Source organism: Rhamphochromis sp. 'chilingali' (assembly GCF_963969265.1).
Source record: "Rhamphochromis sp. 'chilingali' genome assembly, chromosome: 17".
NCBI classification, from domain to species: Eukaryota; Metazoa; Chordata; class Actinopteri; order Cichliformes; family Cichlidae; genus Rhamphochromis; species Rhamphochromis sp. 'chilingali'.
The window spans coordinates 20,056,419-20,073,487 of NC_137944.1; the positions used below are offsets into that span (position 1 = coordinate 20,056,419).

General features: G+C 42.4%; 1 protein-coding gene across 1 annotated transcript; it reads right to left on the reverse strand.

Moving 5' to 3' along the window:
- Window positions 1-3,475: 3,475 nt before the first annotated feature.
- On the reverse strand, window positions 3,476-16,589 carry mylipa (myosin regulatory light chain interacting protein a). Its single transcript, XM_080862637.1, has 7 exons — window positions 16,361-16,589; window positions 15,021-15,211; window positions 6,996-7,181; window positions 5,978-6,175; window positions 5,707-5,871; window positions 4,503-4,926; window positions 3,476-3,907 (listed from the first exon to the last, which is right to left on the reverse strand). The coding sequence occupies exons 1-7, from the start codon at window positions 16,445-16,447 to the stop codon at window positions 3,713-3,715; spliced, it is 1,446 nt and encodes a 481-aa protein (XP_080718763.1). The 5' UTR covers window positions 16,448-16,589; the 3' UTR covers window positions 3,476-3,712.
- Window positions 16,590-17,069: the final 480 nt, after the last annotated feature.

The window sequence follows — 17,069 nt, forward strand, 5'->3', positions numbered from 1 at the left end:
ATGAATAACTAAACTGTTTTCTTTCCATTCTTCTGAATTTTTTGATGGAAATTTCTCGACAAGCAATTCATGCACCTCTGTGTGAAATCAGAAATATTTTAGCTTAATGTGACAAAAGTTTCACCTTGCAAAGAGCTTATGACTCGAGGTATTGGCTGTTTTTTTCTACAATTAATTTTTTAGCACAGTGTCAGGCTTACAAAGACCTGTGCACCTTGCCCCTGCTATTGCTAATAAACTCATCGGGTGCTTTTTTCAACCTCTTTTTAACATAAATCAGCCAGTTACATTAGGCATGTAAACATGACTAAGATGTTCCACTCAAGTTCAAACAGAGCATCAATATGTGGAAGAAAGGTGATGTAAGTGATGCTGAATGTGGCTGTTGGTGTGAGTGTTTTGGAAACTGCTGAGCCATCTCTGGGGTTTACAGAGAACTGACCAAAAAGGGGCAGCATGGCGGCGGCAAAGGTGCTAACCACCGTGGTTTGAATGTACTGATTCAACTCATCCTGTGTGGAGTTTGCATATTCTCCCCATGCACTCATCTTAACCATGATATGCAGAAGAGCAACTCTGAACACGCAACATATTGAACGTTGAAGAAAAAGGCCACACCTGGTGCCACGCCCAACAGGTAAAAACAGGAAGCTGAGGCTACCAAACCTGGAACAACAGAAGACCGGAAAAACAATGCCTGTTCTTATGTTGATGATGTAATGCTGTATTCTCTCATACCATCACCATCAAAAAGCCACAGCCTGCCTGTGTATTGACCACATCCATGCCCTTTATGACCACATAAAGTGCATGGACCATTTTCTTATGTCTGCTTCCATCTCAATACGGATCTCAAACACAGTAGAGTGCCTTGTTGAATCTATGCCACAAACAATTAAGAAAAAAAGGGGGGGGGGGGGGGGGGGTTCAACAGCAATGTGTACCTAATACAATTGAGTGTTCAGTTTACTGCAATTAAACTGAACTGCTGCAGATGCTACATAACCAGTTTGTGGCAACGTGAGAACACTGAGAATGTGTGCCAAGGGAAAAAAAGAAGCTATTGATCTCAAGCATCAGTGTTTTGAAGCCTCACCCTACATGGAGGTTATTCAAGGCTCAGTGTATACAGTGACAGGTCACTGCTCAGTTTGAGACTAAAGGCTCATTTCTTTTTGGTTAAAGTTTAGTTGTGAGAATAATTTGTGAAGAACTTCTATCCAGGGAGGTGAACGCGCTTTTTGAAATGGTTGAAAGCAGTACTGTTTTTCCACGTCTGGAGAGGATTTTTAATTTTGTCTTTACTCTCAGGTCGCGTTTCATTTGCTGGTACCCGTTTTGTTTTTAAACCGGCATTAAGACAAATTCTGCACAGATCACCGAGTTGGAATCACCGCGCTCCTTCTCCCAGCTGTCATCATGTCCTTGGAGGTATTTTAATGGCAATGAAGGAGGGTGTGTGTGGGTAAGAGAGCACTGTTTTTATCGAGAAGGTCAGAGAAAGACAGAGGCGTTAGAGGGAAGAGGAAGGCTAATCAATATCTCCTCTACTTAAACTCTTACTCCCAGACTAATCGCAGTCCAGTGGTAACTGTCATTTCTAATTAGTGTAAAGCCTCTCGGCTTTATTCACCTCTCTCCCTGCCTTAACATGGAAAATGATGGGTTGATCTTTCGCTGTACAATATACACAGCAGGCTCAAGTATTCAGGAACAGTCATGGTCCTGCAGTTCTTCAGTCATGACAGACATTAACTTTGGTTGGATTTAAAGGACATCCACATTGCTTTATTATGCAAAATATAAAATACAGTCAGACAATCTGATGACTATATTTCTCTGAAAGTAGCTCCTGAGTTTTGAGGGTTGGTTACTTCTTAGAGAATCTTCCAAAAAAAACAAAAAAAACAAAAACAAAAAACTTATCACCTTACTTGACCTGGTTTGGGATTAGCACCAAACAAGGAGTGACTGGCTTCTACAGGGGATTCGGCTCACTTTTGGAACAAACTCAAGTGACCACTTGAGGAACTGCACCCGTGGGGTGTCATCACTTTAAGGACGAAAACACCGGGTGAATTTACCAGAAGGCAGAGGATCAAAGTAACAATGAACAAAGCTTTCCATGCAGTTTTCCTTGTGGTTTGTCTTATTATGCACATGGGAACATTTTAGGAAGTATCAGCCTTTAGATGGGAAAACACCGAGCCTGCTGGTTTCTACAGCTTAGTTCCTTGTTCTTAATGTCAGTCAGCACATTACACAACAGGTATACTTAAGCTTGGTCGACAGTCAAGTGTAAAAGCCAGAAACAGTGATGGTTGTGCCACAAATTTACAGACAATTCAGTTTTGTTTTTTTAAAAAAAACCAACTTTATTAATACTTCCTGTTAAAGCACAATATATAAAAAAAGGGTTTAATTCCAAGTCGTTTAACAGAGCATAGTGGCATTTGCTTCAGAAAACAGAAACAAATCACTACTTGTACAATGTGAAAAATAAAAGTCCTTCTCCTTCAGTGACTGAGCTTAGCTGGGTCAGCGTAGACAAAAAGATTCATCTTCCTAGCAGAAACTCTGGAAAGCTGGCATAATAATAATAATAATAATAATAATAATAATAATAATAATAATAAGCACATTGCTGCTACATTAAGGCCAAAGCCCAGGCATATTTGAGGAAACCTTCCTTGGTAAAGTGACAATGGTGTATATGGGTTTTTCCTCATCTTTTTAATATTCTTTGAAATTAAATAAAACTGAAAATGAAAAGCTTGGCAAGCAAGTATTGCACATACCGATGTCCCAGTACCCTAAAATACCGAAACTCACTAGCACATCCGAGAGAGGAAGTTTATAGGTGAAGTTTTCAGAGGAAGCAGCTGCTGTTCAACAAATGCCAATTCTTTTTGGATACAACCGTTCTGTGTCTGTGTCTTTAGTGTTTTTAATTTTATCTCTGTCCAGACGAGAGATAAACTCGTGAAGATTGAGCGGTCTATGAAAGAAACCGAGTGGAGTGTCAGTAAGATTCAGTTCTGATCAAAACAAGACGAAGACTGTGGTAGTCTTTCTGCAGTTTGTGCGATGCGTGCCAAACTCAGGAGCAGTATGCTGCAAAACCTCTAAATACCTCCTCATTGGCATTAAAAAACAAAAAATGTACATTAAGAAAAAATAACTGCATTTCAAGCCATTACATAAAAGTTTTAAAATGTCAAAGCTTCAAAAATAATTATTAAAAAAACAAAAACACCCTCAATTAAATACCGTTTTTAGCCAGTCTAGGAGCTACTCCCGATGGAGCATTCAACCAAAATACAAGTTCAAAAGCATAATTGTGTATCAGGTCAACTGATGCAATAATTTAATTCACAATAAGAGCCTAATCTTAATAAAAATTATACTGTGGCAGGGCATAATGATATTTAAAAAAATAAAATAGACAATGTTTGGACAGAATGACACACAAAAAAAATACTAATGAACCAGTGACAAACTGAACATCATCAAAAACAAAGAATCAGTGTAGTTTAAGTGCGGAGATCTTTAAATATGCTCAGGAGTTTCTATTTTTGGTCATTTCTGAAGTTCAGTCAGGGACAGAAAAAGGGAAAAAAGCTGATGAAAAAGCAAATGTTCCTTCTTTTGTATGAAATCTGTCTGTTATAACTTCAAAGTGTTCACGGTGGAGTTCTTGGTGGTGCCGTCTTTATGTGTGGTAGAGCTTGTGTTCATACTCTGTGGTGGAGCAGGTGTGAGGAGAGGCCGTGTCTCTGTGGATGGGCGCGGGAATATTGCTGTGGTGCTGGTGGTTGTCCGTCAACGTCAGGTTCAGGAGGCTGGTGCAAGTGGGCAGGTAGACGTGCTGCACGTGCTCCACCTCCGATCGACACACGGGACACAACTGGGGGGAAATAGAGGAAGAAAAGCATTTAAAATACATCTGTTTAAGAGGGGAAACAGGAAAACTGCACCACTTTCACAAACACGTAGGCCTCGTGATTTCAATGTTCAACTTTGATCGTGCTGCAGTGAGGGCAACACAAACTTAACCACAAAACTAAACTGTGATTCTTTCCAAAGAAGTAAACGTTTCCTTTTGCCTTAAAGTTTCGGAGTGATTCACACATCTATTAGTTGGGTCACGTTTCCCCCATTTGAATTAATAAAAGAGATATTTGCCTGGCTGACATAATCCCTTCATAAGGGCACACTCACACACACCATCTGCTTCCACAAGATGGGCCACATTTAGCTGATTAAGTGTGGGGGACAATCAGGTCAGCAGAGTGTAAAGCAAGGCTTTGGATGTTGTTTAAAAGACCATATAAAAAAAAAAAAAAAAAAAAAAAAGATAAGAATCTGGAGCTAAAATAATTTTAAAAGGCTTTTGGTGAAACTGAAAACTCAACGTAGGAGCAGAAACTGTTTGATTTTCAAGCAAAAGTCACTTTTAAGGAGTCATTTGTCAGCACATGTGACTGTGGAGAAATCCTCACCTGAAGCTGATTTGCGCAGGTCTGGCAGCACACCATATGGCCGCAGGGGCAGAATGCAGCATCTATCTCCTCCTCGCAGCAGAGCATGCACAGCAGAGCCTCTCTGAGCTTCTGCAGACGTTCCTGCAGGGCGCGGCTTTGCTGGCAGCTGCCACAGTCCAGCCCCTTGTCCTGCTCGCCGTCCCTGCTTGGGGAGCGTGAAGGGGAGTAGCGATCCCTGCTTTCAGAGCGGGAAATCAGGTCCACCACGCCAGAGTTGTAGAGCGCTCGCCGAGCGTGGTCGTACACTTCCTTGGCGGTACGTCGGATGTCAAAAACGTACTTTTTGCCCAGGTTGATGTTTTCGTTGAGGAAGAGTGAGGCGAGGTGGCCCTTGAAGTCTCTGCTGTACTGCATCATCACTGCATTGGTAACTGTGTCACACCTGAAAATAATAATAAAAAAAAAAAAAGCATTAATACTACTGCCAACGAATTTGAGCTTTGATTTCAGTTTAAGATAATCAATGCAAATTGTGACTTGCAACCATCCTGTTCCATTTACTACTAAAATACATGATTTGTCTGCAGAGTTAAAAAAAAACAACTATCCTGGCAGCTAAAGGACAGGTCTGTCTTTGTATCATTGTGATTGAGAACAATTTCATAGCTCAGCCATCTAAACTGTCCCTGCTCACTGCAAAGAGAGTTTTGGGGACACACACACACTTTTCACTTTCATATTTACTTAAGCAGGTCAGGCAGGGACACTTTATGCTCTCCTAAAGAGAACAAAACAAGTTTTTACAGAGCACATTTTAGGTTATGTTTTACTGCACCTCTCTAATAATTCACTAGTGTTAAGTGAAGGATAGTCCACAATAAACAGACTGGTGAATGACTAACAACAAAGACTGCTGACACACACACACACACACACACACACACAGAGACACACACACACACGTGCATAATGATACACACACAGCTGTGCAGCAATGCATAAAAACTTATTTCAATATTTAAACTCATCTGGGCTCATGACATTAGGTGAGCTGCAGACTTTGTCCTGTGATTTCTAACATTTGAGATGCAATAACTTACAGTTATGGTTTAAAGCTTTGAACCACTTCTCTTAAATGCAGCCACATAGCTGCAGTACATAGGCTTTGTGTACTATATACACGAGTCGCTGATCTGGGATTAAATATGGCTCTAACCCTCACCTGTAGAAAGCATGCGTCTCTGTGATGGCTCGGTACAGGCCGCTGGCTGCCCGGTTACTGATCAGCTTAAACAGAAGCACAACGCTGTCATTCGTGTCCTTGGTAACTGTCAGGTAGACACTTTTCCCCGACTGGGTGGCGATCTGGATGATTGGATAGCTTATCCTAAAATAAGTTAACAGGAAATTGTTAAATGCTGCCGCGTCCTGTATTATCAAACATGCAGTTATATTAGAAACAAGGTTATTACTATAGATGTCGGTCGTTGTACCTGTTGACCAAGCTGAAATCCTCCTTGCAAATAGCGATGCCTTCAGGACCAACTCCTATTGCCATCCTCTGACCGTCTGCGTCGCGAGCCCAGTGCCACTCCACGCCGTAATGCTCCAGAGAGGAGACCAGCTGCAGGGCCTGATACTCCACTGAGCCCTGGCTCAGACCTTCTAGAGTTTTGTGTCTGGAAATGATACTGCAGGGGCAAAAAATGTTTTTAGTCAGTTGCAAAAAAGCACAAGAGTATATGTATTACCATACTGAGAGCTATAAAATATATAGAGAGACCGGGCCATTTGCACAACATGTAGGAAGAGAAGGGGAAGCTGTGTTTACACTTTCCCATCTACACGTGACATTTCGTAACAGAACGCGATCCATGTTCTCATACGTTAAAAACGCAGTAAAACCGTCGTCCTTGTTATATTTAACGAGAAAGTGGGAGGTTCTGTTAGTGAAACCCTGCGAGCACATGCTTTCTGATCTCCTGTCAGCTTCTGTTTGCTTATCAGTCTGTGCATTAGCTCACAGCATACACCAACCATGTGGCTGTGCGTGATGTGTTCTTATCTGAGTCTTTAAGTCTTTCACTTGGAAAAGAAAAAAAAACAAAACAAAAAAAAACTGCTGCAATGTAGGGGAAAAGTGCAGTCTAGTTTAAAAGACAGTTCTGTTTATTTCTTAAATTATTTTAATATTGATGACCATTAGCTGCCACATTATGCCACCTTTGGCTCGTTGCCATGCTCCATTATTTACTTTTCATCATGCCTCCTCGGCTGGACTCCTACCCCCCTCAAAAATAGCACGGTGGCTTCAGTGACTTTCCAGTGGTACAGAGTGTCTTAGAAAGCATGTTTGTGGGCTATAAAAACTACAGTTGTCTCATAAACTAAGAAAACTTCACTAGAGGTAATGTTAGGCTGCAGCATAATTTATAACTTAGTACATCTTTCATGTGCAAATGTCGCATATTCACAAAGACATTTTATTTTCATGTTTGGCAAGTGCTGTACCTGTCGATGGTGGCGGGGCTGGGCTCTTCTCCACACAGCTCTGAATACCAGTACTGGGCTGTGTTTTGGTTGTAGTCGCCAAACTCCGCCTGTGCCAGGAGTGCACTCAGCTCCTCGGCTTGTTCCGAGCCCATACGCAGGTGACCGTTATGGAGGTCCTCCTTCACGTGCGTAAAGAAAATGTGTCTACATGGCAGAAAAAGAGGAGAAATAAGAATTTTTCACACTAAACTCAGCACTAGTGGAGATTTTATTTTGTTTATTTAAAAAAAAAAAAAAAAACTTTACCTAAATAACCAGTGGCTTAAAAAAAATAAACAGAGGGATTCATTTATTACTTTTGACATAGTCATGCAGAACCAACTTCCATGTGTTATACTCAAGTCACCCAGACATGTCAGAGCAGGTGGTCATTGCAAAGCTTAAATCCCATCACAGACTGCAACTGTGTGTGCAGCAGAAGGAAAAACCACTTGGCTCGTACTCAGCGGTTACAACCACTCTCTCCGTTTCTACAACTTCCTCAAAAACATACACCACTAACTTCCTTTAAGTGTAATTTCACTGGAAACCCTAAAAGTAAAAGTTGAGAAACAAAGTTAAAGATGCAAACAACAGCTCTCTAATGTCATGCGCATTTAGACTTTGCAGCTCGATGGGAAACTGAACATGCACTGCTTGGGGCTCGATTACGTGACTGCCGGCCAGGCTCTGTGTGTAATCCATGTCCATCTCTTGGGCTTCTTGCCAAAAATGTGATATAGCCATTTAAACCCTAATTACGTCGTTACTCATGCTTGTGCCTAAACCAAACCATTTCTGCTCCGAAATGTGGAAGTTTTACAGTGGGCAAGAACTGTTATTGTTTTGAGTTAATGTTTTAACAGGGAACACACAGTTCTGGCGTGGTCAAGGAAAATATCTCCATACTCCAAAAACACAAGTCTTGACATGTCTTGCTATTGTTTTGACCAAAAGATGTAAGGACTTTTCTTCCTTCTAGCAGCAGGAGACAATACGTCAACAGGAACACCCTAAGTGACTCAGTTCTTACATCATGAAAACACTGAACGCAAGTAACCCAAACGATCCTTCCTCGATTCGACCTATAACAAAGTAACTGTCTATAAACCTGCTCTGCAGCTTCCACCGGACAAACATCCTGATTGTCATCTTTAGTCCTCCAGTGCTCTACAAATAAAACTTAAAATGCACTTTTCTCTCTTCTCAGCATTTTTTTTGGGAGCTCCATATTCCTGATGTAGACTTAAAGCATATTGTGCCTCAAATTGCTCGCTATTTCGACTAAAGCAAAACCTCCCTTGGGCCAAAGTTCCCTTTGAAGCATGATGCCAAGAGAGACATTTTCATTTGTGCAAATCAGGTCATACCGTGACTTCGGGATATTTGAGAAGCTTTACAAGGACATTTATGAGTCGAGTGGAGAAGAAGCACTCACCACACTCTTCATTATGTGTGTACAAAGCCTTTGTTTTGATTATGTGGAAAACGCATCTACTTGAGAACCCCTATGGGAACTACAGAAGACATGGATGTGGCGTTTCCTCTGTCATCTCAGGGGAGCAGGAGGAGCCCACACAGAATATGCACATGCAGTGCATCAGCTTTGCAATGCAAAAAAAAGAAAAAAAAAAAAACCAAAAACAAAACAGACACCTCCTCCAACACACATTCGCAGTGTTTCCAGCAGCAAAAAGCAGCTGTGGGGCACACAAACAGTCAAGTCTACACCATCCCAGATAAAGCCAGACTGTAACAACGAAACCCCGCAGCTGACTAGCCTCAGGCATAACAAACACTGCTTTGATATGGTGTTAAACATCCCATTCCCTCAAGCACGCGCACACACAAACACTGCAATCTATTGTGTCAAGCCCAGCAGGCGTCATGTGACGGCGAGCTGCTCGTTAGCTACCTGCCTGACGCAAACAATAGGACCGACTTGACGGAGAGGTTACTACAGGTTGCCGTAAAGGGTTACCATAGGGCAAGCCGCAGAGGTTACTCTAGTTTAAGTGGGGACTGCCAAGATGTACATTGCTGCCATGAACGGCAATTAAAATTTCAAAAGCGCCCTTCAGCACAAGTGCGGACCTGTTGGCTATCGCAGCGCCGATAAGACAAGACAAAGAGGAGACGTACCCAAAACTTTTACCTCAACATTGCTCGACTTGTGTCAGTGTGCCATGAGATGCACTTTTGGGCCCTTCCCTTTGGCTGCAGGGTAAGACACCAAACTTGTGTTACTCCAGTGTTGTGGGAAGCCAGATATGTGTAAACAGGTGTGCGTGCTTTGCTGAGCTCAGGCTAAAATAACTATTAGGAAGAAAAATCTTGAAGAAGAGGTAACTAGAGATCACTGCTAGTCGTTCCTGTCTGACGAGCCTGAGGTAACAAATATGCACTCCACTGAACACCACAAAAACAACTCGGCACACAACTGCTTCATGTGCACGCGTCCTGCTGTTGTGCTTTTAAACACTGGATTTGAACAGCAACACCACACAGTCACAAATTTAACCTGGTAAAAGCAAGTTTTATCACTTTTGTCCCTGTTAGTTACAAGGCAAGGACTTCCTGACCTATTTGTTGAATAAAGAGCTTTTCAGACAGCTGTGCTAGGATCGGGCAGTCTCAGCACCTGTCAAGATCCTTCCTATTAGACAAGCAAGAGCCCATAAATTCACAATATAACCCAACATGGGAGTTGAGCTTGATTTGCTGATGTGGTCTTCCTTAAATTTACTGTGCAGCTTCCTTTTGGAAACACTGAGAAAGAAAGGAAGGATTTGTGACTCAGTATGTCTGGACGCATAAAAAAAAAAAAAAAAAAAAAAAGTGTTAAGTCTTTTACAAATCCTTCAGGGTTACGCGTCTTTTATAACGGCAACAAAAGACAACAGAAATGGACAAATAAACCCCCTCAGGCCCAAGCAAATTGGTTTCCAAGCAGATGATAAAGAATCTAGTCACCGTGACCCCCCTTTGAGTGACCGGAGAGCCATTTATCAGCAGCTAGACAGCTCTGAGTCACAGTGTCAAGGAGCAATGCATGATACTATCCAGATACATTTGCACATGCATCATTACTGAAGAAAGTACTTTTAGAGCTGCAGCCATCATCTCAGCATTTGTTTTGTTCTCTAGGCTGATCCAACTAGCGTGCACACATGCAGACTGAATGCCAGGAAATGTGCACAAAGTCTCGTGGCCTACTTCTACTGTATTACTTTGTATACACCCCATTGCTTTGTCTTTTAATGGAGAAAACCCATAAACAAAGGCTTAAAAGGGTTACTCATTTACAGTCATAACACTCGTCAGTGCCAAGAGAGCACAGGTGAAATGAAATCTCCTGAAAACAGAGCTTGTGGATGTTGTGGAGATCGTTGTGTGAAGGGCTGTGCAAGAGTTTCAATACTTGATTGCCTAACTGGAATAATTCAATTAAAGCAGGCCTGGGCCCTGAGAACGAATATTTCAAAATAGGTCACCGGCCAAAGAGCGGAGCTAAGAGGGATGAAGATATATTTTTCAGCCGATTTATTCTGCTCTGTCTTTGAACCATTTGAAAACACTGAAATATCCCTAAAGGAATTGTCCCCCCCTCCAGCAACTCAGTGAGAACCTTTAATTATTATTTTTTTCTAAATACATTTGCTCTGAAGAAGAAAACAGAACTTTTCAAAGTCAACTAAACTTTCCAGTATGTTCCACCCATCTATAAAAACCATTTCATCTTTTTTTTGTGCCGTGACCAACCACCAAGCTGAATGTCAACCGGTTCATTTCACAGGAGAACAAAACATCCCCGCAAACTGAAACCTAACACCTCCGCCTGCACTTCTTTCAGCCAATCACTACTAGAGTTTCCGACCTCATCGGTTGGACTCTCAACAATGCGGTTTGTAAGTTAGTCAAATAACACCCTGCCAGAAGCAATGTGTCGTGAGGTTACTAGCAGTCAGTGAACTATAGTTACCTCTGCTCATCCTCTCTGAAGCTGTGGGCGGTTTGATCGCATAGTTTGATGCACAGTTGCGCAGCATTAATGCCAAGCGCTAAATAAAACTTGCTTTTGAACTGACAAGTTGGACTGAAAGCCGACACTGTATTAAAACAAAGCCGCTGCTTGTCTGCAACACTTCTTGGGTTTCAAGCAACTGGCTGGTAAAATATTGCCATTACTGCCCAGCATCAAGTTCAGGCACCATAAAAATATAAAAACTGTCATGTTGTGGCTTCAAAAGAACCACGGCAAGGTTACTCAAGTGCACAACAAACAGACGGTAAGAAATTTATACAGAAGCTGGAGGAGAAGAATTACTGATTGTAGAGCTTGCAGATAAAACAACACTCGAAGACCCACAGGCATCATATGTGATCTTTGGCTTAATAGTCTGTGTAGCATGTCACAACGACCTGAAAACGATAATCGAGTGCGACCTGCATAAATTGTTTTTGTAGAACATTCACTCTAAGAGGCCGTGTATGAACTTTGTCAAACACGGCTCGTTCTTCATAGTCCTTATCTGCAATTGTGCGTTATAGAAACAAAACTGATCTGCTGAGAATACAAAAAAAAAAAAAAAAAAAAAGCAGTCAAATTGAGCTTTTTCTTCACACACACACACACACACACACACACACACACACACACACACACACACACACACACACACACACACCCACCCCAGCAGAGGAGACCGTTTAGGCAAAACTGTTTAGGGTTTGTCTGTGTCTTTTCTACTTGTGTCACCATCCTGAACAACAGTGATTCAAATAAACATTTTATTCAAAAGCCATAATCAATTAAAATAATTCTCCTTTAAATAAAACTCACTTTGAGTTTGATTTGGATTGATGTTAAACAAAGGCTTAAACCAGAGGAGGCACACGGGTTAACAACCAGGACCTCTGATACAGCCTGTGCTAATAGCTGTGCCTTCTGGGGCCATCTAGTTTTTTGTTTTTTTACTGCCTGACCAGAATGCTAAACAGGAGTGCTAATGAAGGGGAAAACATTCACATATTTAAACTATAAATGCCCTTTAGCAAGTAGCGTTTAATGATGCAGATAACAGAGACTGTTGAGGCCCTTCTGTCAGCATCCTTTAACCAATAAAAGCAGCATTATTCCAGTAACAGGTCAGTTGATGCTGGATGTTTTATAGAACTTATGGAACGAAGAACTTTTACGAACAGAAGAAAAATACATAAATAAAAACAAACAAGCTGATAGAGAGATGGAAAGAAGCCACCCCAAGTCAATTTTATACACAATAGCATAAACTGTTCTAGACAAGCTATATTAAACAAGTCTGCAAAAGAAAAGCAAACAGATAAAAAAGTAAATGAGGTTTTAGAAGCATGATCTGGGACACTTTTATCGCAGATGCAAGCTGAATTTAAGCCCCGCAATACAGTCACACTGCATACCCTCTTAAATACTATGAATTCAGGTTTAGAGTCTGAATGTCACGTTTATCTACCAAAGATTAAAATGAATTGGCAGAATGTGCCCAAACAGTCTGCTGCATCTGAGCATTAAGGCTTCTTTTAATGCTCACATGCAGGGTTAACACTTGTGACCTGCTAGGCTTAAAGCAGCAGCAAAGTGCGCAGCAGCTTATATAAGCAGCTCTGCAGGTTCATCAGGTTATGTAAGGGCTATAAAGGCCCATAAGGGGACAGTGACGGTGGCAAGGCTATCCTCCAAGCTCTGCATGGAATATTTACTAAAGTTCGCACACACTTGCTACTTATTGCTCAACTGAACACAAGAGGGGGAAAAAAATAGATAAATAAAAAAAAAAGCAGCAGAAGATACTCAGATGGGTACACAAATGCCCTCAAAATAATTATTGGATGTTCTGCTGCAGTGGAAGGTGTAGGGGTGTGACTAATAAAAAAGGGTTTTTTTTGTTTGTTTTTTTTAAAGTGGACTGTAGAAGATGGCTTTGTGTCATGAGGCGTGTCATGACAGCATGTGTGCATTCAGAGCAACTTTCAGGAAGTCTTGTAGCTTAACTAGGTCAAAGGTGACAGAACAAGAAAAGGGAAGCTAGTCTGTCTAAGCACCATTTGCTTAAATTTTGAATTTATTTTCTACAAAGCAAAAAAAAACAACAAAAAACCAACCAAACAAACAAAAAAACCTCCAAAACCCATCTTTCAGGAAAACGATGCATTAATCATCCATGCATTGTAGCTACACAATAAGCTAAAACTGGTCCTTTTGCCTTTCTTTACAAGTACAAAAAATTAATCAATTGGTGTAGAAGGTCCTTGCATGCCACTCTTTTGTAGACCGTTCACTAGCAAAGATGATGTTAAATGCACACACACGAGATAAAAATCAAGAAAAAAAAAAAAGATGCGAGTCTTTCATAGAAATGCCACCACTCTAAATGCACTAAAAGGATTTTCTGAGCCACGTGCGATTGTCCTCAAAATGCTGCTGCTGTAACATCAACAGCTTGGCCTTCTCTCTAAAAACTGATGCCAGTGTTTGCAGGCTCACCCCTCATATTATATCACATCTGAGCAGACGGACGGCATGAAGGCTGAGCCAAAATTAAACACCTAACCTCACAGCGTGGTGAAGTGTGACATGTGCGAGTATTTATTAGCAGCGACCCACCTGACCTTACCTGCAATTTAAAATCTTTATCTCACTTCTTTTCACCGCCCACCCCCCACGTCTTGACCAAACACCAGCCATCTGCTGATAACTCCTGCTAATCTACTGGAGGTCAGCGCACAGGCAGCCAAGTGTCCTCCGTGCCCTTAGCCCCCCTGACTGTCCTTTCACTTTCTTCTTCAAAAGGTTGCCAAATATGGGCTACAGTGGAGTGGAATAGGAAGATGGAGGGAGAAGAGCCAGAAAGAGAGGAAATAGGAGTGGGCACAGTTTAATCGCCCAACTGCAGCACATGAAGAAACAGTAGAAATCCCCTCTTTTTACATTTGATAGAGCACAGTGAAGGGAGAAGGAAGAGAGTCGGAGCAGTAGGTGAACCGGAGAACAACAGGGACAGTTTAGCTTGATAAATAGTTCTAGTGGAATGCTGCAGTTCAAGTGCTTCCTTGATTCATATCCATGGTATCAAACACTCACCACATCACCCGGGGTGAACATAACATCGACTCCATCAAAACAAGTTTTTGGGACTCGTTTCAAAGGCTGAAAATTCACTTTCCATTTATAACTTTACAGTCTGTGGGCAGGGGACTACCGAGTCAGACAAGCCTGGGATTGTTACTTGTTTTTTTAAACTAGTCTACCAGAGAAGGGCACATGTTAAAACTACATGTCAACTCACTGTAGCAGCAGTTTTGCTTGCCATCGCCTAATGACCAATAAAGCACAGAAAGTGAACAAGAGTTATCCAGAACTTCAGCTGCAACTGTTATTCTAATTGACGGCATATTCTCGCAAGGGTAAGCACCCCTCACACAAGCTTTTCCCCAAACCGCATCTGCAGAAAAAGCAGAAAACGGGAGGGCTTTTGTTCACACGAAAAACAGCCACGGCCAATTGAAACAAAAAGATATTTCGAGTTGAATGGGAGCAGTGACGAGAGGTCCTGGCTGTCACACAGAGGGTCCCTGGGGGTAGGCTCAGAGCAGCACACAGCACCAGAGCTGCTGGATCATATTTCCTGCCTGGCGCTTCACCAAAATGACCTATAGTAACCCCGGAAGGACTGGGGAAGAGGTTACTATAGGGCATTTTCACTTTGTTGGAAACAGTGATCAGATTATGCTCTGGGAACTCGCCAATGGTGGCTTTGTTTTGTTTCCCCAAACACTTGCTCCTCATTAAAGTCATGAAATAGAAAATTGATGTCATTTCTTCGACCCGTTTTAGAGGAGATGACGAACACATTTACACACTCAAAACAATAAGAGGAAGTAGTTCAGAGTTATAGCTGTTCTAAGGCCTATGAGCAAATTTCCTTGCACACGGTGTCTTTACAGCGTGCAAACTTTCAAAAGTACCTCGTCTGCTCCTGCAGAATCAGATGGGGCTCCACGAAGAACTTGACCCGCAGCCTGAGCCGACAGGGTGTCAAATTATCCATCTGCTGGCTGATGCGGTTCCTCAGATTCAGCCACAGGTTTTCTCCTTTGCTGCCTGTGAACTGCAGCCCAAAGTAGTCTACTTCGATTATGCCCAACTTTCTGCAAACCTGAAGAAAGGCAAAACAAGCGGCGGGGGGGGGGGGGGGGGGTCACAAAAAACAGACGAAGTGAGGCGTGAAGCTTTTCACCACAGGACAGTGACAGATGGTGAAGAGCTCCTTTAAAGAGGCAATCGATAACTTTTCTTGTCATGTGGAAAGTGACGAGAACCAACTGAGTAAAGTCCCACTGGACTTTTTTTTAAACAAGGAAATTCACCAGTACTGCTGTTACTGCAGATACGCCAACACACAAACCCCCATCAATATTCTGAAGCTCACGAAGTGAATTTGGAGCCCCTCCCGGGGTACAGGGGCTCATCAAGCCCGCAATCCCACGCTCCTCCGGCGGCAGCAGCCATGGGTTTATTACATAACTGCTGCTGAAAGTCTGCACAGGGAGCCAGGAGGCTGAGATAAAACTCGTTCTGTGCATATTAAATAGATTAACATCATAATGAGGAGGGGAAATGGCAATCAAAGGAAATAACAGTTACTACTGTGTCCATGTTGAGTTGGGGGTGGTGGTGGGTAGAGATGTGAAAAGCTAAGTTTCATCTTGAGAGGCGGCAGGATGACCTGGAGTAACCTGCACAAAGCCATCTGCCTCTGACTAAGCGAAGGAGCCTGAAGTGGCAGTCGGCAGCTTCCCAGCAACCTAACAAAACTTTTCTCTACGTGTTTCAGCTCCGTGTCTTTTTGACAGAAGTGACACTTTAGAGGGTTTGTATTATTAAAATAAAAGAATAACGAAAGAAGAAGAAGAAAAGGACACGAAAGAAGAAAGAGTTGACCTTTTTTCTGCACTTGGCGCTCAGAACATTGTTTCCTCAGTCCTAGTTTGCTACAAGCAACAAAGCAGGTGACAGTTTTGTTGTAGCTTAAAGCTGAAGCTCAATGAAGCTGTGGCGAATTAATTAATTCAAGAAATAAAAACAAATAAAATCTTCTAATCGTGCAGAAACTCGGCTCTTCAGTCTTATTCGCCACATATAGTCGACTCATAAATGAGCGCGACACATTAGAGGTGAAGTTGACTGAAACATAAGAAAATATTTTTCGGACGACCCGAGCCGTGCTGGCTCACCGACGGACATACGGCGACGTTATTTTCACATTAAGACACAAAGAAGAATAAAACGTGCAGCCCGTCTTTACCTTGTTGAGGCAATCTTCACCGTTCGCCTTCGCATCAACTTCCACTTCCATCACCACCGAATCCGGACGAGTAACGTGGCAGAGCATTTTGACTGTTTTGTTTCTGAAAATCTTTGGTGTGCCACTCTTTAAAACACTCTACCAACTCTCGAGCCTTCGCTTAAAAAACCCCCACAACCCCTCTACATCAAGCCGTCATCACTTTCTTAGCCCTTTCACTCCGTTTGGTGTCCGCAGCCACCAGCTGTAGGGTATATCAATGAAACGCCGCGCACAGCACCGCCTATTTGACATCCTGAGCCAATGAGAAGTGGCGTATCATCCGCACGCCGCTCGGGCTCGATCTCGCCTCTCGTGCCTTGAACTGTGAGGAGTCCACTGCGCCCTCACTTGGCTCGCCTGTTGCATGCACCTGAACTCACCTTGTCCTCGTGGCTGTGATGTTTCAGCGAGCTCGCGCGGATCTCGGGGTGAGTTTAATGGCTTGTGTGCCGTCTACCCTTCGTTTCGTGTGAATAATGTATGTGGAAGCAGTCCAGAAATAACTCCCATAACTGGAGCGCATTCAGCTTCGCTGGCTTGCTGTTTTCCATCCAAAGCTTTTTGTGATTTTTTTTTTTAATATACATTAGCAACTTCAACTTTTCCATAACGCTGCTCCTTTTGAGTGTCGGAGAACGTGAAACTGTTTGATTATAGTGTGTCAAGG